We start from the raw sequence: 27,079 nt of genomic DNA on the forward strand, positions 1-27,079 counted from the left end.
TTACAGTTGCATTTCTAATTATGTTGAGATTGTTCTGCCCCCTCTGAAGTTTGAGCTTATTAAATGATAACACTTGGTCAGAAATAAGTGTGTTGTTGTTGTTGTTAGGTGCCCTCGAGTCGGTTCCGACTCATAGCGACCCTACGTACAACAGAATGAAACACTGCCCGGTCCTGCGCCTTCCTCACAATGGTGAGGATGTTTGAGCCCTTTGTTGCAGCTACTGTGTCAGTCCATCTTGTTGAGGATCTTCCTCTTTTTGGCTGATCCTCTGCTTTACCAAGCATAATGTCCTTTTCCAGGGACTGGTCCCTCCTGATAACACGTCCAAAGTGCGTGAGATGAAGTCTTGCCATCCTTGCTTCTAAGGAGCATTCTGGCTGTACTTCTTGCAGGACAGATTTGTTCATTCTTCTAGCAGCCTATAGTATACTCAATATTCTTCACCAGCACCATAATTCAGAGGCATCAATTCTTCTTTGGTCTTTCTTATTTATTGTCCAGCTTTCGCGTGCGGATGAGGTGACTGAAAATACCATGGCTTGGGTGAGGTGCACCTTAGTCCTCAAAGTGACATCTTTGCTTTTTAACATTTTAAAGAGGTCTTTTGCAGCAGATTTGCCCAATGCAATATGTCTAAGTATGTTAGAGTTCCTGAAAACTTATCTTTGGCATCTTCACTAAGATCTCACCAGCTATATAACCACAATCAATTTGTTATCGCACCTTATTTTTCCCTTTCTTATGAGACAGCTGTTTATATCCTGGAGTCCCCTGGGTGGTGCAAATGGTTAAGCTTGCCTGTTAACTGAAAGATTGCCAGTTTGAATCCACCCAGAGATGCCTTGGAAGAAAGGCCTGCAATCTACTCCTAACAAATCAGGCATTGAAAACCCTATGGAGCATAAGTCCTTCTGTGACACACATGTGGTTGCCATGAGTTGAAATCGACTCGATGGCAACTGTTCTTTTTAATCCTATATTACAGCTGTTTGTGTTCCTATCTTGTTTTGAATATTATTCTGTAAATTCTTTCATAACTTTGCATCCTTTAGCCTGTATAACAGTGTTTGCATGTAAGAGAAACTCAGTAAGTGTTGGATAAATGAATGAATAATAAGCACTGTCATACTATGAAAGTGGGTGTGACTTCCAAGGATTGCTGCCTTAAAAGAATTCATAACATTGCAGGATTTTATAAACACCAGTGTAGTTAAAATGAAGAAAAGATAATGATCGAGTTTCATTTTTGTTCCCTGTAGGATTCTGGTGGGCAATCCATTTACATGCTCCTGTGACATTATGTGGATCAAGACTCTCCAGGGGACTAAATCTGGTCCAGAAGCTCAGGATTTGTACTGTCTAAATGAAAGCAGCAAGAATATTCCCTTGGCAAACCTGCAGATCCCCAATTGTGGTAATTTACTTCTAAATCAATGAGTTCTAGTTGTTATTAATTATTTTAATTGCCGTGGTGTGGTAGAGAATGTGGAAAGATCACCACTACCCAGATTTTATGTAGTATGCTGTGACTCTCCAGCGAATAAGGCAACATTTGTGTACAATGTAGAGAAATCAGCTGGGAACGATTTTACCAAATATTCTTTGCTAGTAGAATATCAGTTCTCAGTGGATGATTTTAAAGTGCATAGAGAAAAAAGGACACTGTTGATTGTTTTGCTTGTTTATTCATTCATCCATCCATCCAAAAAGTATTTTCTAAGTGCAGTACTTCACTGACTACATATATCCTTGGTTAGCACCCAGGCCATGTACAGGGAAGGATCCCAGGGTGATTTAAAAGTGTCCAGGCAGCAGAAGCAAATGCAATTCCATCCAGCACATTCCTTTAAAATTACCTTACTGCCTGATGACTGTGTCTCCTGATGGGATGGGGTGCCGTAAGTTGGCCGTTACTGATGCTGTTCCCCGTATCTGGACTTAACTGGTGTCCCCCACTCTTTCCTCAGCATCTCACCCCCAGAATTTAAATGGACACCGTATGATAAAATCACAGATCTATGTGAGGGCCAGTGTATTTACAGGGAGGACAATCAAAGGGTCCTGGTTTGGATTTTTCTGCTACGGGCTTCTGTGACACACCTTTACAATACCCTTGTGTGCATATTATTCCTCCTTTGAAATTTTAATCGGTTAATTAACCAGTTAATCAGTTCACAAACAACTGTGCTTGCTCTTTTGGCCTAGTGACTGGTAACACAGCAGAAAGCCCCGAAAAACCCTGGTTCTTGTCTACAAGGAACCTGTATATTAACCATAAACATCCCATTCTTTGTTTTCAGAAGGCTCTGTTGTTTGAGGTCAATTTTTATTTAAGAAAAATATAGCTGCTGCTTACTGTTAATGAAGAATGTAATAAGATAAGTGTTTGATCCTTACCCTGAGTGGGTAATATACCCCACACCAGGTGTTGTTAGGGAACCTTGGTGGTGTAGTGTTTAAGAGCTGCAGCTGCTAACCAAAAGGTCGGCAGTTCAAATCCATCAAGCGCTCCTTGGAAACTCTGTGGGGCAGTTCTACTCTGTCCTATAGGGTTGCTATGAGTCAGAATCGACTCGATGGCAAAGGGTTTGTTTTTTTTTTTTGGTTTAAGTGTTGTTAGTAGACTGTTGTGATTGGGTAGGGGATGGGTTGGGAGTGAACTGGTCCTAGTTTTCCCTAATACATTTGTCAATTTGAAATAATTTTTTTATTTCTGTTTCTTATAAATTATGAATTGTGTCTGTGAGAGCGGGTGGTTGATCGATTATGACAGAATGGTTACACATGCAAACATTCAAAATTAATTTCAATGTAAATGATGATTTTCAAAGGGTAACATATAAGCCCGAGCCCTGGTGGTGCAGTGATTAAGAGTTTGGCTGCTGACCAAAAGGTCTGCAGTTCAAATCTACCAGCTGCTTCTTGGAAACCCTGTGGGGAAGTTCTTCTCTGTCCTATAGGGTTGCTGTGAGTTGGAACCGACTCGATGGCACCCAACAACAGCATATAAAACAGTGTGCCAGTAAATGAACAGATTTAGTTTTTTATCATTTTAGTGTTTTTAAACTGTTTTGTTTTTTCCTTACTAGTTTTTCTTTTCTTTCAAAGTATTTAAAGTTGCATATTGATGGACATTTAGTTTATTTCACGTTTTTCATTACCTCAAAAATGTTTCAACTAGCATCCTTATACTTGCTTTTTGTACAAATGTACATGTGCAAAGGCATCTCAAGGGTATGTAGTAGGAAGCAGAATTATTGGTTTATGTGATTTGCATATTAAAAAATGGTCATAGCGTTTTATAGCCACAACAGCAAGGTACACCTTGATGTTAGCAAACTTCTTAGTTTTTGTTTCTCTGAAAAATGGTATATCATTGCTTTTTAGTTTGTATTTTCCTTGAACTGTTGAGTACATTCTTATATGTTTATTGAACATATGTGTTTATTCTTCAGTGAATTGCCTACTTAGATCTTTTGTCCATTTTTCTATAGGGTGTTACCTTTTTTCCCATTGATATTGTTCTTTGTTCTATTTTTTTAATTGTTTGAAAGTTATAATTGTATTTCTTTTTAAAAAAATATATAATGATAAAATATTTACCATACATACACTTAAACATTTTCTATGAGTATTTAGAGATAACCTGTGAGTATCTCCACCACCCTCAACAAAAGGTCCCATCTCTCAGATTGTTATCATCTAAGATTTTACTATTAAATAGTTAACTTAATTTTCTTTAAGATTTGCTGTTCTTTGTATATCATTGACTCTTGAATGCTACTACTTCCTCCTGGATTGGTTCTTCTTTTTTCTGGAGTATAGCTTCTAATATTTCTTTCAGAGAAATTAAAAAAAAATAAAATCTCCAAGTCATTGACTGCTGGTGAGAAAAGTCTGTATTTTTTTTTTTTTTTCTTAGTGGAATTGGCTGAGTATAAAAAAATCCTAGGCTCAAAATAACTTCCTCCTAGAACTTTGAAGATATTTTACCACATTCTTCTTGCATCCAGTGTTGCTGACGAGAAGCTTAATGGCAGTGTGATGCTTGTCTCTTGCTGGGAAATCTATGCATTTTTTTTTTCCCTCTAGATGCTTGTCTATGTTATTCTTAAATTTCACCACAATGTAGCTAGGGGTGTGTGTGTGTGTGTAGTTTTTTTTTTTGTTTGTTTTTTTAAATTTCTGTTATTTTTAGAAAATTTATACTGCTTGGCAAGCAGTGTGCCCTTTCATATGAGGCTTCATGTCTTCAGTGCAGGAAATTTTTTTGTTATTTATTTGCTTTGTGCTTTTTTTCCCATTTATTCTCTCAGAAATTCTCATTAGATGGACGTTTACACTTGTAACTCTCCCTGCTAGTCCTCCCAACCTTCCGTTAATACCTTCCATCTGTTTGTCCTTTTGTGCTGCATTGTGGGAGAGCTGGTTTACTCAGTAATTTGCTCTTCAGCTATTCACTCCAGCTACTGAAGTTTTTCCTTCCAACAGTCAATTTTTAATTTCAAGTCTATAGTGATTCATTTGTTTTTATGACTGAAATGCCCTTTTCCATACTGGGCTTCACCATGTCTCTAGGGTGTCACCAGCACTCTAGAATGGCTATTTTTCTCTCATAAAGTCACCACACTCACTGCTTATACTTGGAGGTAGTTGCAGTTGTTGGATGCTGTCTCAACATGGGAAGGTAAGGGCAGGGACTTGGAAAGGTTATTCCTCTTGTTGCTTTGACTCTTTTTCTTAACCAGTCACCCTGTGGCATGATCTGGGTGGGGTCCCACCTGTCCTGCAGTCTATCCCTGCAGTCTATCCCTGCAGTCTTGGGTCAGACTGCAGACTCTATTTTGTGCAGCACATACTTGTGTGTTTATTTTTGACTGTGTTGTGTTTCTTTAGGAGCCTTGGTGGTGCAGTGGTTAAGAGCTCGGCTGCTAACCAAAAGGTCAGCAGTTCAAATCTGCTAGCAACTCCTTGGAAACCATACGGGGCAGTTCTACTCTGTCCTGTACAGTTTCTGTGAGATGGAATCAACTCAATGGCAACGGGGTTGGTTTTGGAGTTTCTTTAATCTCATACCCCTGTTTTCTTTTGCTCAGGGTTCCTCATAGTTTCTTATTCACTGAAAATATGCCTTCTCGTTTTCCAATGCAATTCTGGATTTTAAAAATATTTTATGTCATTTCTAGAGATTTGACATGAGAGGCAGAGGCTTCAGTTTGGGGCTTAGTCGTATACTAATTTTCATGATGGATTCCCAATTTTTGTTTTTTAAAGAGAAGTTAGATTGAGCAGTAAATTATACTAGTGTGTTGTGTTTAAATTTTGTTCTGTGAAATCTCATGTTGAAGAAATGAGATGTTAACATATAGTGTTTTCAAGTTAGATGCCTTATTTAAAGAATGGATTCAAAGTTATTGACTTTTCTTTTAGATCTCATCCTTTGTAAGTTTTTAAAATGTATCTGTTGTCACAGATTCCTTGAGTTTGTCTTATTTCCATACTTTTTTTTTTTTGGATGAAAATTTTTAGCTAAATAATTCTGAATGGGCTGAATATGGTCTTATGTGTTTCATCAATATACCCATGATTATGGTCATTGCATTTAGTGTGCAACTTGTAATATTTTAATTTCAATAAAAAAAAAGAGCTATTGGATTTTTATTCCTTTTAAGGTGGGATTTCTTTAAAAACTTTGCCATTTAGTGCAGTTGTTGTTGTTGTTTGCCATGGAGTTGATTCTGACTCCTAGCGACCCTATATGACAGAGTAGAATTGCCCCGTAGGGTTTCCTAGGCTGTAATCTTTATGGAAGCAGATCGCCAGATCTCCTGAGGAGCTGCTGATGGGTTAGAACTGCTGACCTTTTCACTTAGCAGCTGAGCACTTAATCATTGTACCAGCAGGGCTCCTTTTTAGTACAGTAAACTCTCATTATTTGCAATAGTTATGTTCTGTAGAGTCACCTCAGACACTGAATTAGCAGATACTGAGCAACTAGGGGAGATACAGATTAGGTTCCTGTGAGCCTCTGGTCACAACATTTTTGTCAATTGATCAATACATAACCTGTTTTCATGTGCGTTTCTGCTTAAAGAAACCTTCTTTAATATGTATTGTTGATTTATTAACATTGGACTCATGACTAACAGCACTATAACTCATGTTTGAATATAGCTTATCTTACACGCACATTTTCTCTATAAGGCACATCATAACCTTCTTGTGCTTAGGAGCACTAAACAGCACTTCAGCACTGTGCTTGGGGGTCGTCTTAAACAGTGAAATCACCAACAAAAAGCACAAAAATGCAATAAATGTGGCCCTAAATATACTGTGAAAAGGACACTTGTTTACTGTGTAAGAGCTGAAACAAAAACGTAGAGCATTGCATTGTTCATCCTCAGCTGGGAAGGTGCATGTCAGGCAACTCAAATTTTTTGCCCCTCTGCACATGTCTACGGAAGATTGCAAGAGCACATGAATGTTGATTTGGGGGTTACAAATAAATTTTAGTGAGTAGGTGAATTCACAAATATGGAATCCACGAACAATGAGGATCAGCTGTATTTCCTCATGCAGGTATTATATGAAGAATGAGTTCTTCACATTATGTATGCAAATACGCATCCCCTTGGTGTGTAATGTACTCCTTGAACTACTATATAAGCATTTGATAAATGTTTGTTGAATTGATGAATTAATGAATGAATCTACCAAATTATATTAATGATCAGATTGAACTAGGTTTTTAATATAGTGGTGTAGATATTTCAGTTAAGTAAAAACAACTTAAGTATTTATATTAGTCTAACCAAATCATTCTATATTTTAGCATTTTGCAACTTCCTTTGCAATTTCTGTCATCGTGCATTTTGCAAGAATCTTGTTTCTCCTTTTACCTTCTGGGATTATGCAAGTAGGGTAGGAGGGACTGGGAGGTTTAACTGTGCCATTTCCAGACAAAATGCCTCACAATATTTTTCTAACATTCACTCCTGCCATGATTTACTGTAAATTTATTCATGTTGTGGCCTGTTTTTCCACAACAGTCGAAAAAACCAAACCCATTGCCATCGAGTTGGTTCTGACTCATAGCGACCCTATAGGACAGAGTAGAACAGTCCCATAGGATTTCCAAGGAGCAGCTGGTGGATTCAAACTGCAGACCTCTTGGTTAGCAGCTGAGCTCTTAACCACTGTGCCACCAGGGCTTCAATCTTAGAAAAACTTTATTAATTGCCAGGCAACAAAACATATTCATATAAAATTTCCATGTTAATTAGACTGATGTGGTGCTATGAACACTGGTTGTGAAGACTGGAACTGAATCACCCACGTGAAGATAAAGAAAGGTTACTTTGCCAGGTTGTGCTGATTTATCGTTCCATGTAAAAATGTCCCTGCTACTTCTTTAAGTGTTTTTCAGTGAAATTGTTTATCACATAGTGTTTTTAAAATTTTTTGCACTCAAATCCTGTACACTTGGTTGACCTTCAGAGTTAATCTTGCAGTATAAGCCTTTCAGTCATTTCCCTTGGCTGAATGGGATTATTAAAGAACAATGTACTTTATTCTTTAATTTTTTCAGCTATAATTACGCTTTAAATCTCATCTGGAAGAGAGCTTCTTCAGAAAGTATTAATAGTGGATGAAATGCTTGGTTCTAAGTAGACTTGACAGATGGGTTTAAGAAAGGTAGTACTCCTCTGGGCCATATCAAAACCATACCTCACACTGTTTTACTAGTAGCTAGTTACCATAGAGACTGATAGTCCCACAGTGAATATGAGGTGGTAATTTTGTTGATGGTTGAAGCACTGTGTAGTTAGTATATAAAAGTCTTAATGGTCCCATGGACAGAAGTCAGACCTGTCTTTGGTTTCCTCATTATTTATAACAACAGTTTCAATTTTCCACTTTTCCAACCTTTGAATTTTTAGTGTAGAGTGAGTATCAGTTATCAGGTGCACAGGAGGACACCTTGAGTTCCTTGAGTTAAATTGATTTTAATGATTTATTTTTAAGATTTGCTTTTGGTTTCAACCATAGTTTGTGGTACACAAGTCTGTTTAGCATAATCATACATACCCCTTCTTTTGTTTATTTTAAACCAGGGAAACAGACTGATACCAATTCTACTTTGTTAGCATTCACAGAAGATTAAAAGAAAGTGTCATATTAATTCTCTACGTGGAAGTTAGATTGGTTTAAAACATTATTTTCTTAGCCTCTTAGCTGAATCAATTTTAGTTTTCCTGAAAAAATTATAGAAAGCCTGCTTTAATTACTGCTTTGCTGTAATTTTATTAGAGATCATGTTTTATCTACTAAAATAAGTCAAGACACAGTTTTACTTTTCTTTATCTTTTTACAATGCAGCATGGAGACGTTTTTTCTAATCTGCCAGCCACTGTTTAGATTTCTGTGTTTAGAAGTTATGTGGCTGCTGTCATTGGCATGACATGCTTCAGATGAGCTTAAAAGCACAATTTCCAATTTGAACTTGGAACACTATTTTGCTAATTTTCTTTCTTTTGCAAGCAGGTGTAAAGTAACTCCTTCTAAATTGGTTAGGCTCATTCTGGCTTTATTCCTGGCTGTGGAATAGATCTCTTTAGGAGACAAAGAAGTGGGAGGATATACCAAGAAGATAGAAGGGTAGAGGGGAAGATTGTGGACTTTTAATGTTCTGTTGAAACAGAATTAATGACTAGATCAAGTATTTATTTGTTCTAAGCTCTTTATGCATGCACAAATAGAAGTGACAGGAGAGGAGACAGAGAGCAGACAAAGTCCTAATTAACTGGAACAATTTTATACACAGGGAAGAATGACCCAACATGAAGTGAAAACAACAAACAAAAAACCCAAACCCATTGCTATTAAGTTGATTCTGACTTACAGTGACCCCATGGGTTACAGAGTAGAACTACTCCATAGAGTTTTCTTGGCTGTAATCTTTATGGAAACAGATTGCCAGGCCTTTCTTCCAAGGCATTGTTGGGTGGGGGTTTGAACTGCCAACCGTTAGGTTAGTAGTTGCGAACACATTGCACCACCCAAGGAGCCTAACACGAAGTGATCAGGGCTCAAAATTAGCGAAGCCAGATAAAACAATAACACAATTCAGCCTTACTGATGAATATTCAAAAATAAAACGCAAACATGACCCACCTAATGTATCACACAGCTGAGTTAATAATACAAGATGATTAGAGGTTACTTTTTCTCAATTATTAGAAAGTGAGGATCTGCATACTATAAATCAGTGATTGAAGGATCTAGTCTGTATGGTCAGTTCTTGAGAAGTGTGGTCTAATGGATGGGGGCAGAGGTCTCCAACAAAGAAGATCGCCAGTAAATGTATTGGTTAAGACTATGGGCAGATACATATGGGTCAGGGCCAACCTCCACTTACTAGCTGTTTAGTTGTGATGCTTGATAAACTTTAATTTTTTTCATCTGGAAATGAGAATAGTAATGACACCTACTTCCTAGGATTTGTTAGGCTGACTAAGAAGATAATATATGGAAATTATTTAAGATGGAATCTAACACATATTAAGTACTCAATCAATATTAGCTGTCAATGTTGTTACTATCATCAGTATGACTATTTAGCTTTAAATGTATTTTACATCTGAACTAAAATATGTGTATATATTATATTTTGGCAAATTACTTTAAATGAAAATAACAAAGCCATAACAAGACATACGACCTCAAAGAAATGGTTCTGTACTCAAATAATCTTTGGAAATGTAAGCTCAGTGATAGCTAAATGGATTCCTTTACTTCAGGACTTCTCAGAGCTTTTAACATGGCAATGTGAATTGTGAATACCCAAGAGTTGCAGCATTTATTATAGATTTTTTTTTTTTTAATGTTGGAGCCTTTTTTTTTTTCTTTTTTTTCCCACCATCTCAGGGAATTAGAGTTCCACAGAACACAGTTTGGGGAAAGTTAGGACTAAATAACTGCTTAGCTCCTGTCAATTTTAAGAATAACAGTTGTAGAAACAAGAGCTTAGTGAGCAATTGTCCAACACCTGTGCTACTCAAACCATTGCTACTCAAAGTGTGGTCTGTAGAACAGCAGCATCAGCACCACCTGGGAGTTGTTAAAAATGCAGACTCTCAGGCCCAACCCCAGACCTATTGATAAAAAAGCTGCATTTTTAACAAGGTCTCCTGGTGATTCATATGCACATTAAAGTTTGGGAAGCCCTGGTCTAAAGAACTTTTTCACTGAGCGACTGGTAATTTTCTGCTGAGGTCTACAGGATAGTATGCATTTCCTGAACAAATCCAAGGCGAGAGATGCTGACAAGGAGATGTCTGTCTGTCTGGGAAGTTGATCATCTGTTACTTCCAGTGTGGTTTCCCAGAGTGCAAAGGAAGACAGCCATGGTGCTTAGAAAAGGATCCCATTACAGCAGTGCTAGCGGCTCTCGGAAGTATTGCTGGGGCATTTTCTCTGTACTTGTGCCGATTTGAAATCTTATTAAGCCAGGAAGTAGTGCCTGGCAAATGGTTTATCCTGCCTTGGCTATTCATGCTTCCCAGTTCATTTTTATTGTACTAATTAAACCTCAAGTGATATTTCAAGTACAGATTGTTTTTTTCCATTATTGAATCTTTGGCTGGCATATTAATGATGTAGAATTAATGTGAGTCAGATGCTTACTCATTTGTGAAAGACTTTACATTTAAAAGATCTAGACTTGGCCAATTTTACAAAGATTCCTTTGGAAACTGCTATGACAGGGTGATACAATTTCACTATAAATAAAGGCGACTCACTCTTCTCTCACAAATAGGCACGTAATTATTTTTTAAATGGACCAATTCCTAGATCATGGGTATGCAATGGTATTTATGGTCTGTGCTAAATTAGATATGTGCAACCTGAGGAGGTAGTATAGTGTAGTTGTGAAGACCCTGAGCTTTGGGTTCAAATTCCAGGTCTACACGTACTTGGGCAACTTAAGAAGATGTATTTGACTTTTCCAAAGCTCATATTCTTTATTAATTAAATGAGAACAAATGACTTAGCTTCAGGATTGGTGGTAAGGATTAAATAAAACAACAACTTAAAACACTAGGCAAGAATATCTGGTCTAGTCAATGCCCAACAAATGGTAATATTGTTGTTAGCTGCTGTCAGGTCAACTCTGACTTGTGGTAGACCTTATGTACAGTAGAACAAAGCGTTTTCCCATCCTGCACCATCCTCATGATCACTGGCATGTTTGAGTCCGTCATTTAGGCTATTGTGCTAATCCAGTTCACTGAGGGTCTCCCTCACCCTGGTTGGCCCTCTGCTTCACCAAACATGATGATATGTTCTTGGTTATAAAAAAGTGGAGTGGGGAAAAAATCCCCAAAAACCAAACCCGCTGCTGTTGAGTCAATTCTCACTCACAGCGACCCTATAGGACAGAGTAGAACTGCCCCATAGGCTTTCCAAGGAGCACCTGGTAGATTCAAACTGCCGACCATTTGGTTTAGCAGACATAGCTCTTAACCACTACATCACCAGGAGTGGGGAGGGAGGAGGAAATAAATAAGATGTCGATCCACAGATACAGTGTCTATTTATTTGCTCAAAACTGGATTAGTAACTGTAGAACAGAAAATAAGATAGAAGACAGAGTTCTGTAAAATAGTGTTTTTTGTTTTTTTTTTTTTAATTAAAAGGTTGTTTTGCAATAATATTTTCCAGAAATGTGTGAAATTTGTTTTCAGATCTTATTACCAAACGTTTTTTGGCTCACATTAAATCTGTAAAGCTTGTCAACCTGGAGCTTTTTCATTTCAACATAAATCAGGCTCAGAAAGGAAATAATGATTGATTTTAAAGCATGCAATATTAAGTTTTCAATTTACTGCTGTTATTTTGATACCACGTTTAACTATTTGCACGTCTCTGTTTACTTTTCTTGATCCACAGGTTTGCCGTCAGCAAACTTGGCTGCACCTAACCTCACTGTGGAGGAAGGGAAGTCTATCACATTATCTTGCAGTGTTGCAGGTGATCCGGTTCCTAATATGTACTGGGATGTCGGTAATCTGGTTTCCAAACATCTGGTAAGGCTTGTGTTTGACTCTGTTAATAGAGAGACAATGAGAGTGTACCAAAACCTGAAATTGTATTGAACCTAGCTGACGATCATTTAATATTTTATAAGGGCACATACAGAAATTTAAGATGAGTTTTTGATTTATGTTTATTTTCTATTTATTCTTATAAACAAAGACTGATATGGGTCTGCGTTTTAGTATGTGCACCCAATAAATTGGAAAGTCTCTATATCCCTAGTGATTTCTCTGTGACATCATGAGTCGGGTGAGTGACTTTCCTTGGGGTCTTTTCCCTTGGAAGAAAGTGCATAGGAGTTCAAGGATTAAATCAACTTCAGACATTAAGCAATTGAAACCTAGAGAAATAGAATAACTCCTGATTCTGAGCCCAATTCAGGCAGGGAACCTTTTCTAATGTTATATATACATATATATTTTTTCTCTAGTTAGGAGAAGAAGCCCCAAATCTTGTCACTTTGGGATCAATCCTAATAAAGATTATTTTTGTCTGTTAATTCATTTGTAGAATGAAACAAGCCACACACAGGGCTCCTTAAGGATAACTAACATTTCATCCGATGACAGTGGAAAACAAATCTCTTGTGTGGCAGAAAATATTGTAGGAGAAGATCAAGATTCTGTCAACCTCACTGTGCATTGTACGTAATCAGACTGGCATGTGTTTTTAATAGCAAATGATTGTGGACAAACCCCCATTTGGCGTTGGGCACACTGGGTGCTGCTTACCTTTGTTAAAAAAAAAAAAAGTATCTACAGTGTTTCACACACTTAATTAAGAAATATTTATCAGCCTCTTTCACTCGGTCTATATCTTCTTAACCTCTCTTGCTCACATATTGTATTTTTCTTTTAAGCTTTTCTTTCAACCTTGAGCTTGTCCTCTCTCTTTTTCTGATAGAACATGTTTTGAGGTGGTTATCCTCATTTTATTAATAAGTTTTAATTTAAATTATGATCAACCCATTTCTATACTTTTTTTGTGCTATATAAGCCATATGAAGCTTTAAAGTTGTGAAACCTAAAGTATTTGTTGGCTGTTCACAAACACTTAATTATACTATTGATGCGATAAAACCTCATTAGTTTGACATCAAGCTTCTGTGGGAAGGTAGGAGTTATACTTAAGTTAACAAAAATCATTTTGTATCACCTGTGGAAAATTTTATAATTATTTTAAATTTCTGTATACATTGAAGTGAAAGTATAAAATATAAATGGTTCTTAATTAAGAATATGTGCATGGCTCCCCAGTACTATAAATAATACATCATATATATTAAAATTCCAGATTGTTGCATTATGTGTGAACTTGTGTTGAGTACAAATCGCATATGCTCTTCACATCATTGCAAATTCTAAACTGGCATGGTATAAATTAATGAGGTTTTTCTCTGTTTGGATTAGGGGTTGGATGAGAAAAATATGAACGTGCATGTGTGCAAGTATGTATATAGATAACACATGTGTAGACACATGATCATAGCTAGCGTCAGTGTACTGGCTAGCATAACTCATACCACCCATTCATTATGTGAACGTTGAAGTGAGTGACTGAAATCACCAACCACAATCCTTTGTTGCTGTCCATACCACTGTTTTGCCTAGTGGGTACTGGACTCTTAATTTCTGATCATTTTGACATACCCAGAAGCCAGAAGTCAAATGCAACCAGCTTCCAACTTTATGTCCTTAAAGCAGCACTTCACCAAAAGCTTGGGACCTTTTCAGCATGGTAGTAAGAATAAGTGGGCCCTGGGCACAGGGGTCTGGCTGGGCTGGTGGGAGGAAGGTAAGTGTGGTCCTTATTCCACTGTAGTCCTTGTTGTGGCTGGTCTGTAGCCCAGACCTGCAAGTATGTGTATCTACACATGCATTTTATTTTGTGTAATGGGTATAGAGCCCCCCACAATTGTGTTTAAATTTAATTATTACAGATTGAAATGTATATCAAAACCAATTTTACCAAAAACAGTTTTAAGGATACCTGTGACAAACATTTGGTAGAGCAAAGAAGTAAGCTTTGTACATTTAAAGTTTGTACTGTTGCATCTTTTCAAGGAGAGGGACCCTGTTACACATACACTTGGCAGAGTTCAAAAATTATGAGGCACTTTACTGGTTACTGGAAATCTTTCTGTAGCTGATGAAAGTGAATTAGGCTCTTTTATCAGCTTTGCTTCTTCTTTGGAAGTATCCTGGGAGGATTTACCTGAGCAGTGTCAGATTATCCACTTTCTAATAATGACGTTCAAACTTGAGTTTTTTCTCAGTTTAGGTTAATATCTTTGTGGTTGCGATGGTCTGAAGCACGGACCTTTATCTATTAAGTTTAGATAAAGAGTAGAAGGAATACATGATAAGGAATATTAACAACTGATATAACCACTGCAGGGGCCCCACTTAGAAGTATGTGTGTGTTAGCAGGCTACCTTGGCTTAAATTTTTCCCCTGGTGTGATGAACAATATCAGATGAAGAAACTGAAGTCCAGTGAGGCAGTGTGTGAGAGGCATCAGTACCAGATCTGCCAACTCAGTAACCTTGACCAAGTCACTGACCCTCACTGGACTTTGGCTTCGTCATCTGACAGTCAGTACTATCAGATCTTGAAGGTCTTTTCCAGTCCTTAGTTGTATAATTATCCAAGTAAGACCATATTAAAATGAACAATGATTAGGGATTTTAAGTATCTTCACCCAGGATAAGTACTCTGTTTAAATATGCTACTTGATAATGTTGGCTTCCCCAAAGCATATTCGGTGCTTAAAGTTGAAATAATCTCTAGTTTATCCAGGTTTAGATAGGATCCCAGACATTTAAAGGATCAAAACATTGACTTTTTTCTCTAGAATCCTAGCACAAACGGACCTTACTAGAATGAAATGTGATGCTTTAAAAGAGCATTTACTGTTGACAATTAGTGAAAAATATCAATTTAGCATGCTTTATAATGGATCAGCATCCGTAGCAACATGGCTTGCATCAGTCAGTTCTAGAAAAGTTAGATCAGGGCTTCAGGCAAAGTTTTCGAAGTCATTTTTGTTATTAGTATTATTTAGGGAGAAGGTACTACAAAAATAGTGTCTCTCATTGTTTTGGTAATGAGTCTACATAATATCAAGGTGTATGTATAAGACACCCAAGTCAACTTCAACAAAACCCTTCTCACTGTCAGAAATCTCTTGGATCTTTGTGGAGTTGGTTCTCACTTATACTGAATAGATTTGAAAAACGACTGTGACGTGTGGAAGTTGAGCAAGGAAAGAGTCTCCCTGAAGTTCTCATTAGGGAGTTAGATCAACCTTGATGATGATGCAGAATACTGATGGACTCCAGAGTTGCTGGCCATGTGCTTTCTTAAACCAATCAGTGGTTGAGTAAAATCCCCTATCGATGACACAGAAATCTGGAGACGGAGAGAATTCTGAGCTTTCTGATGCTATTAACTCTCTCTTTTTCAATTTAGTTGCACCAACTATCACATTTCTCGAATCTCCAACCTCAGACCACCACTGGTGCATTCCATTCACTGTGAAAGGCAACCCCAAACCAGCGCTTCAGTGGTTCTATAACGGGGCAATATTGAATGAGTCCAAATACATCTGTACTAAAATACATGTTACCAATCACACGGAGTACCACGGCTGCCTCCAGCTGGATAATCCCACTCACATGAACAATGGGGACTATACTCTAATTGCCAAGAATGAGTATGGGAAGGATGAGAAACAGATTTCTGCTCACTTCATGGGCTGGCCTGGAATTGATGATGGTGAGTACTTGATGCTCTTGTATCTGGAGAGACTATAGGGTATGTCAGTCAACTGTTGACAAAGTAATGTGTGTAATGAACCATCCCCAAACTCAGTGGCTTAAAACACCATGATTTATTCTTGCTCAGGGGTCTGCAGGTCAGGTGGGGCAGTTTTGTTCCACAAGTGTTTATTCTGGGGTGCAGGCTAAAGAAGCAGCAGCTAGACAGGAGATCTGCTCCTTCTGGAGAGAGCAGAGTGCGAGAGAGTAAGTAGAAACACAGGCTCTTAGAGCGTAGGTTCAGGACTAACACACTGTTTCTTTTGCCGATATTCCATTGGCCAAAGCAAGTCTTACAGCCAAAGCCAAGTCCAGGGGGAAGGGCTTGTACTCTATTCAGGTAGGTGAAGGGGGAGTGAATATTTTTGAACAATAATCTCACCCAGATTATTAGAGTACTAATTAATGTGTTTGGATAGTTTATGAGAGGGGGTGATGATGATGATGATGTCTCAAGTGTTTAATGATATTTTGTACCTGTAAGACATAATCCATGGAAAACTGTGAGCAGATGAACCGTGTTTGGTTGGCCCATGAAGTACTAAGTTTAATTTTCTAGCCCCTTATCCATCTGGAATGCAGAATCCTGCTTTCTCATCCCTAGGTGAGAAGTCAAATGTCCTGGAATGTTTTACTTACCTGGGTTGACCTAGTCGAGTCGTTCTTTTATCAGATCCTTAACTAATTAATTTTCTAGGAGTGGTAATAGTTTCCACCTGACCAGTGGTTTGGGTTGGGAGAAGGATGGCTAGCTTCAGGGGTCCACTCTGTGGGCAACAGGAGAATTTCAGCTTGAGCCCCAGGAACAGCAGGGACAACTGCCATGTCTTTAACTGCCTGGGACACTGCTGTGCGGTGGAGCATTCTTACCAGCTCAATCATGTTGCCATGATACTTGCTGCCATTGTGGAGGCTGAGGCTTGTGTTTGGCTGTTGGGACCTGTACATGAATAGAATTCCTCACCATAATAGCTCTGTATTAGTCAAAGTCACACAAAGTTTGCTTGGCAGAGGGAAGGCAAAATAGAAATGCAGCGGCCCATGAGGCCATGGCTGCCTGGGCAGTTTATACCTAGGGCAGCACTATGGACAAATGTAATACCTGCAAAGCCACCTTCTTCAAACAGGTAAATGAGAATGCAGTAATTCTCATTACATAAAAATTCTTCCTATTATTCTGGTATTTACTAAACAGCTTTTTAAATGCGCAAGCTTACTTAGCGTGTTCAGAATGTGATTTGAATTATGTAAGTTGATTTACAGACAGCCCTTCAGGAGCACATAAAACAAGCTATGTTTTGGGTGCATTACTGAGACATCCCTGGCTGTTGCTGTCTTTCCCACTAAATCTTCCTCTTAATTGAAAGTTTAGCTGCGTGGCTACATTTGCTGTAGTCAATCTCTAGAATACTGTGTTTCTTCCTGTATGTTTGGGGGAATCACACCTTTAGTTAAATCCAGGGGACTCTGATTTGGGACAACTGTCTTTTGTTTTTAAATAGACTATTTCAGGATATTTTTGTTATTAGTTGAGATAAGATCTTAAGGGTGCATAAGGTTATGTCATAAGGTCATGGTGACCTTATGTATAACAAAACTGAACGATGCCTGGTTCTGCACCATCCTCACGATCACTGATGCATTTGAGTCCATTGTTGTGGCTACTGTGTAGTGCCTTCCAACCTAGAGGGCTCATCTTCCCATCTTCCCACACTAGATCGGGTAGTATTCTGTTGTGATCCATAAGATTTTCATTGGCTAATTTTTGGAAGTAGATCACCAGGCCTTTCTTCTTAGTCTGCCTTAGTCTGGAAACACTAGCTTCCAGCTTCATAACAACACACAGGCCACCATGACAAATTGACAGACTAGCGGTGGGAATAATTTTAGACTTATTGAAAAGTTGCAAAGATAGGATGAGTTTTCCCCGCCCCTCACCCAGTTTTCCCATTGTTAGCCTCTTACACGATCTTGGTACATTTGTCAAAACTCAGAAACTGACATTGCTACATTACCATTATTTAAACTCCAGGCTTTATTTGAATTTCACCAACAACTGCCTTTGAAACTGTTGGGAGTGAAACTTGATTCAGGGCAAAGTTCTGGAAGCAGAAGCAGTCTGGGTTCTTTGATATGTACATGGTACTGTCAGTATAAAGCCAGTAGCTTTTATTCTAGATTAGAATTCTGATACAGTAGTTTTCTTTTGAACATTTCTCTATGGTGCCAATATTTGGTAGAGTTGAACTTCACTTACCCATGTGGCCTCATTAGTATTGATCATTTCTGCTGGCTTTAATTTACCTCGCAATGGGAAGGAATGGTTTTCTGACGTAAAAAAGAGCTTGGAGTCTCTCAGATATTCTCTCAGATATTATTCCCTTTAAAATAAATAATGAGTTATTTACCCCCCAAAAATTAAAGATTAAGCTAAATTTTATAAAGATGTCCTCTCCTCTCTTCTTCTTGTTCAGTCATTTGTTTTTATCAGGTCTTCAGTATAAAATATCTGCTTTTAGGAAAGACTGATTTTTTTTTTCTCTTTAAGTATTTACTCAAGGACCAGTTATGAAGGAGTGCTTATTGAAAGTGGAAGTGAAAGACCTGGCCTAAGGGTAATAGTGGTTATAAATGGCCCTAGTGGACCATAAAATAGTGTGGCCAATTAGAGATTGGCCTCACTTGACTTGTCTTGATAGAATCTTTTTGGGTATGTATGAGATTTGTAGCCATAGCATGGAGATAATGACCTTCCTTAGAATTGCTTTCTTTCCCTCTTAAAAAATAAAAGCAAACTAGTTGCCACTGAGTCGATTCCAACTCATGGCAGCCCCATGTGTCAGAGTAGAACTGTGCTCTATAGGGTTTTCAACGGCTGATTTTTTGGAAGTAGATTGCCAGGCCTTTCTTCTGTGGTGCCTCTGGGTGGAGCTTGCAGCCTTTCTGTTAGCAACCAAGCTTGTTATTAACGTTTGCACTACCCAGGGACTCCTTCTTACTCCACTTTAAAACTTAAAAAAAAAGCAAATCATTCCCTGCTGGTTTAAAGGTACATTCCACATTAAGAACAACAGGTCAAGTTTGGCTTCATATTCCTTTCAGTATTTTTGCTGTCATCATATAGTCACTGATGGAGAAGTTCAGCTCTGACAAATCTTTTTATCCTGTGAAGTTTTGGCTACTCTTTCTATTTTTCGTTGTTTTAATGAGCGATCCTATTTTTTTATGCTGTGAGTTTCTCGGCTGTATAAGGGCTAGCCAGAGGGATGAAAATGACAACTCTGTTGTCTCTGAGAGTGAGATCCTCGTTCAGCTTGGAATGGAGATTTTCACGGGATAGCCACTATGCTGAGGAACTCACGCTGGGAGACAGAGAAGGAAGAGTTTTGAAGGAAATGAAAACAAACAAACAAAAAAAAACAAACAAAGAAAAAAGCCCCTAACACAAAAGATGGGGAACATGAAGAGGATAGATGATTGAACACAATTACTGTCCTGGTTGGCTTTAGTACAGGGTGGTATGGAAATACTGGACTTGGGCGCAGACACTCTGCCCTCCACTCTGAGGAGATGGGGCAGTATCTGCCTAGACCAGGGAGGGTACTATCACAGGGCGTGCAGATGTCCAGAGGCGGGGCCACTTACTAGACAGGCCTGACAAACCAAGATGCCCATTTAATGCCTTTCAAGAGTTCTGTGATTGTGCAAGGAATGCTGGTGGCACAGTGGTTAAGTGCTAGGCTGCTAACTGAAAGGTCAGCAGTTTGAACCCACCAGCTGCTCTGCGGGAGAAAGATGTGGCAGTCAGTTTCCATAAAGATTTGCAGCATTGGAAACCCTATGGGGCAGTTCTACTCTGTCTTATAAGGTAGCTATGAGTTGGAATCAACTCAACAGCAATGGGATGACTGTGCAGATGGATGCAGTGAGTGCGCTGATATAGAAGGACAGGAGTGATCAGATAGTTAGATGTCAGCAGGGTCCCTGAATTAATATGCTTTGCTGAAAACCAAAAGGTTGGAGGCTTGAGCCCACCCAGAGGTGCCTCAGAAGAAAGGCCTGGAAATCTACTTCTGAAAAATCAGCCATTGAAAATCCTATGGAGCACAGTTCTATTCATAGAGGATTGGCATGAATCAGAGTTGACAGCATCTGGTTTGGTTTTTTGGTTTTGGTAGATGTGAGAAGGACCTCAGATATTAAGCCCATGCTTCCCCATCTGTTAATCACTGGGGACCTGGCTAGTGCTGAGAATGGAAGAAAATTCTTTGTCCAGACTCCAGACACCAGGTTGATCATTTCAGATCCCATGTTTAGAAGCGAACTCAGCTCTCGTTAATTTTAGTTATGTTGAAAGCACAAAATGCAACTTTCCGGTTCAAACTGATATCTAGAGAACTGAAGAGCACAGCTTGTGACAATTAAACTGTAATTTTGTTTCAGTTTTGTTTTCCATTGTCTTTTGAAAATGTACTCAATAAGGGCAATCTTCCCAGACTCCTGGCACAGTAGTTTCCGGACCTTTGTTGCACGTTAGAATCAACTAGGGAGTTATTCCACAACTCCTCTGTCAGTTTGTCGTACTGTGGTGGCTTTTGTGTTGCTGTGATGCTGGAAGCTATGCCACCAGTATTTCAAATATAAGCAGGGTCACCCATGGCGGACAGGTATCAGCAGAGCTTCCAGACTAAGACATACTAGGAGGAATGACTTGGCAGTCTACTTCTGAAAAAACTGACCAGGGTAAACCTTATGAATAGCAGCAGAACATTGTCTGATACAGTGCTGGAAGAGGAGCCCCTCAGGCTGGAAGGCACCCAAAATACAACTGGGGAAGAGGTGCCTCCTCAAAGTAGAGTTGACCTTAATGACATGGATGGAGTAAAGCTTTTGGGACCTTCATTTGCTGATGAGGCACGACTCAAAATGAGAAGGAACAGCTGCAAACACCCATTAATAATCAGAACATGGAATGTATGAAGTGTGAATCTAGGAAAATTGAAAGTTGTCAAAAATGACATGGAACACTTGTAGATATCCTAGGCATTAGGGAGCTGAAGTGGACTAATATTGGCCATTTTGACTTGGACAATCAAATAGTCTACTCTGCTGGGAATGGAAATTAAAGAGAAATGCTGTCACATTCATTGTTAAAACAAACATTTCAAGATCTATCCTAAAGTACAACACTGTCAGTAATAGGATAATATCCATATGCCTGCAAGGAAGACCAGTTAATAATTCAAATTCACCCACCAACCACTAACGCCAAAGATGAAGAAATTGAAGATTTTTACCAATGTCTGAAGTTTGAAATTGATCAAACATGCAATCGAGATGCATTGATAATTACTGGTGATTGAAATTTGAAAGTTGGAAACAAAGAAGGATCAGTAGTTGGAAAATATGGCCTTGGTAATAGAAATGATGCTGGAGATCCCATAATAAAAATTTTGCAAGACCAACAACTTCTTTTTTGGAAATATCTTTTTCCAACAACATAAATGGCAACTATACATGTGGACCTCACTAGATGGGATACACAGGATTCAAATCTACTACATCTGTGGAAAGAGATGATAGAGAAGCTCAATATCATCAGTCACAGCAAGGCCAGGGGCCAAGTTCATGTTGAAGCTGAAGAAAATTAAAACAAGTCCAAGAGAGCTAAAGTATGACCTTGAGTATATACCACCTGAATATAGAGAACATCTCAAGAATAGATCTGACACACTGAACACTAATGACCAAAGACTAGACAGTTTTGGGATCACATCAAGAACATCATACGTGAAGAAAGCAAAACGTAGTTAAAAAGACAGGAAAGAAAGAAAAGGCCAAAATGGATGTCAGAAGAGACTCTGAAACTTATTTTTGAAAGTAGAGTAGTTAAAGTGAACGGAGGAAATGATGAAGTACAGGAGTCTAAAAGAAGATTTCAGAGATTTCAAGAAGACAAAGTAAAGTATTGTAATGAAATGTGCAAAGTCCTAGAGTTAGAAAACCCAACTGACATTTCTCAAGCTGAAAGAACTGAAGAAAAAATTCAAGCCCCGAGTCGCAATTTTGAAGGATTCTACAGGGAGAATAGTGAACGATGCAGGAAGCATCAAAAGAAAATGGAAGAAATACGCAGAGTCACTGTACCAAAAAGAATTGGTCCACATTCAACCATTTCAGGAGGTAGCATATGATCAAGAACTGATAGTATCGAAAGAAGAAATCCAAACTGCTCTAAAGACATTGGGGAAAAACAAGCCTCCAGGAATTGATGGAATACTAAGTGAGACATTTCAACAAACAAATGCAACACTGGAAGTTCTCACTTATCTATGCCAGTACATTTGGCAGCAGCTAGCTGGCCAGCCAGCTGGAAAAGATCCATACTTGTGCCCATTTCAAAGAAAGGTGATCCAGCAGAATACAGAAATTATCAAAACAATATCATTAATATCAATTATAAATCTTCTGAAGATAATTCAAGGGCATTTGCAGCAGAACATCGACAGGGAACTGCCAGAAATTCAAGCTGGATTCAGAAGAGGGTGGAGAACAAGGGATATTGTTGCAGATGTCAGTTGGATCTTAGCTGAAAGCAGAGAATACCAGAAAGATGTTTACCTGTGTTTTATTGACCATACATAGGCATTCAACTGTGTGGATCATAACAAATTAAGGATAACATTTCAAAGAATGGGAATTCCAGAACACTTAATTGTGTTCATGCAGAACCTGTACACAAGAGGCAATCTTTTAACAGAACAAGGGGATACTGCGTGGTTTAAAATCAGGAAAGGTGTGCATCAGGGTTGTATCCTCTCACCATACTTAATCAATCTGTATGCTGAGCACATAATCTGAGAAGCTAGACTATGAAGAAAAACATGGCATCAGGTTTGGAGGAAGATTCATTAACAACCTTCAATATGCAGATAATGACACAACCTTGCTTGCTGAAAGCCAAGAGGACTTGAAGCACTTACTGATGAAGATCAAAGACTATGGCCTTCAGTATGGATTACACCTAACATAAAGAAAACAAAAATCCTCACAACTGCACCAATAAGCACCATCGTGATAAACAGAAAATATTGAAGTTGTCAAGGATTTCATTTTCCTTGGATCCACAATCAATGGCCATGGAAGCAGCAATCAGTAAATCAAACAATATATTGTATTGGACAAATCTTCTGCAAAAGTCCTCTTTAAAGTGTTAAAAAGCAAAGATGTCACTTTGAGGACTAAGGTGCGCCTGACCCAAGCCATAGTGTTTTCATTTGCCTCATGTGCATGTGAAAGCTGGACAATGAATAAGGAAGATGGAAGAAGAATAGATACCTTTGAATTATGGTGTTGGCAAAGAATATTGAATATACCATGGACTGCCAGGAGAACAAACAAATCTATCTTGAAAGAAGTATAGCCAGAGTGCTCCTTGGAAGAGAGGATGGCAAGACTTTGTCTTACTTATTTTGGACATGTTATCAGGAGGGACCAGTCCCTGGAGAAGGACATCATGCTTGGTGAAGCAGAGGGTCAGCGAAACATAGGAAGACCCTCAATGAGATGGACTGACACAATGGCTCCAACAACGGACTCAAACATAGCAAAACTTGTGAGGATGGCTCAGGACCGTGTGTTTCGTTTTGTTATACACAGGATTGCTATGAGTTGGAACCGACTTGATAGTACCTAACAACAACAAAGGAGTTATTATATATATTTCTAACATAATAGTGGGGCCCACCTTTAGTCATTCTGATTCAGCTGCTCTGGGGTGAGACTTGCGCTTTGGCTTTTTTTTTTTTTAAACTCCTCGGGTTATTTTAATATGCAACCAAGCATCAGAGTGGCTACTGTAGATGAATACTGTGACTGGCCCATCAATTCTGTGCTCAGTTTTGAATAACAGGCAATCCTGTGGTCACTTTAGGTTACAGTCACAGTCTCAATTGAGATATAGCATGCCTCATCTGAGAGAGAAATTAAAACTCTGGACTTGATTTAATGGCATATCTTCTCCCCTCTCCAGCTGAGGCAGGTGGTGGGTGGGTGGGGGCTTGATATTGAAGTTTTAGCTCGTTTGCTGCCCAGGTGGAAGGGGATGGGCGTGGTGGGGGGGGAGGCTTTGTGCTGTTATGTGGATTTTCTCTCCTGGATACTGTCAAATTGAGAAAACAAAGTTCTTTAAGGTTAACAAGGTTTATTGAGTGATTAATTTGCTAGTAGAAGAGGAGTGTTTGGACTTAATTGGCATGAAGCTTAATTTTTGGGAAGGGAAGGTTTTTAAAGACAGTGAGGGAATCTTTAACAAAGAAGTTGAGTGATTGGTTAAGCGAGAAGTCTTTAATTTGGGGAGAGAGATTATAAAATAGGGGACAGAGAATTGATTGGTTGCTATGGGGTATTGGTTTCATTACGATTGATTGGCCTTGGTTGCCTGGGTCTAACTGGTATAAACTAGGCACTTTTGTCTTAATTAGTGCTTTCAAAGGCCTGTGGGCACGCTGTCTCTTAAGAGAGGTCTGACTTAATCTAGGACACCAGCTCTGATTTGACTTAGGAACCTGGCATAAATTCTGTGCAGCTTTGAAAAACAGCCTTGGGAAAATGTCCAAGGTTACAGTGAGATTAACCAAAATGTATGGCTTGAGTTTGACCATTTAAAATACCTTGGTGTGTTCTTCGGAGATTCCTCCCTCTGGGTTCTCTCTCCTGCTGTCCCCATGACATGAGCAAATGCGTCTCTACTCCAGCTGGTGGCTTGCAACCCTTCCTCAGTACCTAGAGATGCAGCTTGGCACTGTTGGGGTCCCTCTGCCCCTCCAGGTTTTCCCCCATGCAGACTTTCTCCATGCTGCTTATATCTGGTCCATAGGACACGCTCATGGTCCCTTGTCCTGCTACCTCTGGGAGTGCAGGTCTGACCCAGTTGCCACCTACATCTGCTGCCTCAGGCTATTTTCACCTGCCCTTTAAGCCTTCCACCTGCTGGGGACACAGTTCACATTCTCAGAATGTGTCCTGGTCTCCCAGGGCTGCCATAGAGAAACACCAGGTGGCGAGTGGCGTTAAAGAACAGAAATTCATTGTCTGACAGTTCTGGAGGCTGGAAATCTAAATTAGGGTTTTGGCTGGGTCAAATCCTTCCACCCAAGGGAGGAACGAACACCATTTAGCTGAAGATGTATGGAAATGTTGGCAGAGAAGAATAAAAACACTTCTTTGAATATTTTATTTTCATAGAAACCCACTGAGCAGAGAATATTAAGCAGAATAGGTAGAACCTCTTAGATTTTACTTTTAATGAGACAAACTCCCATCACTTGTTCACATATGATGATACTGATGCTTCTGGTCCGTGAACCACACTTTGAGTAGCAACGATATTACATATAAGACTGCAGAACCTGGGGGCACCACTGGAAGAATGGGTTAGGCCTGCATCAAGATTATCTCACTGACTGTCCCTGAAGATATCAAATAGTAATAATGATAAAAATATAGAATAGATGGTGTCCAGAGATGAGCTCTAATTGAGTTTGGGAGAAAAAAAGTAGGATGGATTCAATATGTGGCTTAAGAAGGCTAGGGAGAGGGCATGCACGTAGAGAGAGCAGTTGCAGGCGCACACATATGAAGCACGTGGTTAGCTGAGGATTCTCCAAAGATCCTGCTGTATCCTCTTTAGCTTACAGGCCAAAAACAAAGATTTGTCTCAGATGAAATCGATCCACCATGTGGCTGTCATTGGAATTCGATCCTGCTTATAGAAAAGTCCCTCTATGAACATATGGAGACTAAGTGGAGATCAGAAGTGGTGAGGTCGTCTTTTGGAGTGGAATGTTAAGCAGACATTTATGGCAGAGAGGGGCCATCACATTGAGATTGCGTAGGATTGTTATAAGGAAGAAACCTGGAGCCTTAAAGAGCATCTCCTGAATAGAGAGCACAAGTAACAAGAATCTTAAAGGTCAGGGATTCCTATAAACATGACTGTGTTGATTACATAAGAGTAGATTCTCTTACCTAAATCATTATCCAAATGATATACTGGTTTAGGCTTGGAAGGAACCCAGTCAGGGCAGGAGATGATACAGTGAGTACCCTTGGTGCAAAGCTTCACGTTCTTTAGGCAATGCATCAAGAGCGTCTCTATGGCCCACTCATTCAGGAAGAATGTCACAGCTCAAGAATGCTCACTCACACAAGCAGTGGGAGTTAGTGATCTATGCTTCCTAATTCGGGAGCGGTTGTTTCCTATGCAAAATGTACGTCAGGAACAAACTATAAATATTGGAAGAGTTTTCCCCACAGCTTCTCACTCCATGCTGCTTTATCAGAAGGTTCATGATATCTGGACGCACTGGAGTTCTCTGCACCACTTAGAATCACCCCAAACTGGTGGATTTAGGTTGAGTGTACTTAGGCCAGAGAATTTAGGGAGAGGAAATTTCTCCAAATGTTATAACTTATTATCTAAAGCGCCTGGGAGGCACAAATGGCAAGTGCTCGGCTACTAACCCAAAAGTGGGAGGTTCAGATCCACCCAGAGGTGTCTTGGAAGAAAGTCCTGGCAATCTGCTTTCAAAAGGTCATAGCCATGAAAACTCTATGCAGCAGTTCTACTCTGAAGCACAGGCAGTTGCCAAGAGTCAGAATCAACTTGATGGTAACTGGTACTGGTAAAGCCCCTTAATACTTTGTCCTTAGGCCATTTTCCAGGATCCATTCTTCTCCTGGTGATGAAAGTAAAGAAAATTCTACCTACTTTTCTGCCCTAAATAACTGAGAAGAGTATGATTTGGCCATGTTGTTGTTGTTAGGTGCCATGGAGTCAGTTTCGACCCATAGTGACCCTATGTACAACAGAACAAAACACTGCCTGGTTCTGCACCTCCCTCACAATTGTTGTTATGCTTGAGCCCATTGTTGCAGCCACTGTGTCAGTCCATCTCATTGAGGGTCTTCCTCTTTTTCGCTGATCTTCCTCTTTACCAAGCATGATGTCCTTCTCCAGGGACTGGTCCCTCCTGATTACATGTCCAAAGTGCGTGAGATGAAGTCTCACCATCCTTGCTTCTAAGGAGCATTCTGGCTGTACTTCTTCCAAGACAGATTTGTTTGTTCTTCTGGCAGTCCATGGTATATTCAATATTC

At 39.2% G+C, this 27,079-nt stretch overlaps 1 protein-coding gene across 5 annotated transcripts in view; it reads left to right on the forward strand.

Moving 5' to 3' along the window:
• Positions 1–27,079, forward strand: part of NTRK2 (neurotrophic receptor tyrosine kinase 2) — a 437,432-nt gene that overhangs the window by 46,363 nt on the left and 363,990 nt on the right. For 4 of the 5 annotated variants that reach the window (XM_004381313.3, XM_012556956.2, XM_012556957.1 and 1 more), the window contains 4 exons: positions 1,263–1,417; positions 11,956–12,092; positions 12,613–12,745; positions 15,573–15,878. In XM_004381313.3, coding sequence (XP_004381370.1) covers positions 1,263–1,417; positions 11,956–12,092; positions 12,613–12,745; positions 15,573–15,878 — 731 coding nt within the window. The remainder of the gene's footprint in view (positions 1–1,262; positions 1,418–11,955; positions 12,093–12,612; positions 12,746–15,572; positions 15,879–27,079) is intronic. The other variant, XM_012556958.2, reaches the window with a different exon arrangement.

The sequence above is a fragment of the Trichechus manatus genome, unplaced genomic scaffold (genome assembly GCF_000243295.1).
Source record: "Trichechus manatus latirostris isolate Lorelei unplaced genomic scaffold, TriManLat1.0 scaffold00082, whole genome shotgun sequence".
Lineage (NCBI taxonomy): Eukaryota > Metazoa > Chordata > Mammalia > Sirenia > Trichechidae > Trichechus > Trichechus manatus.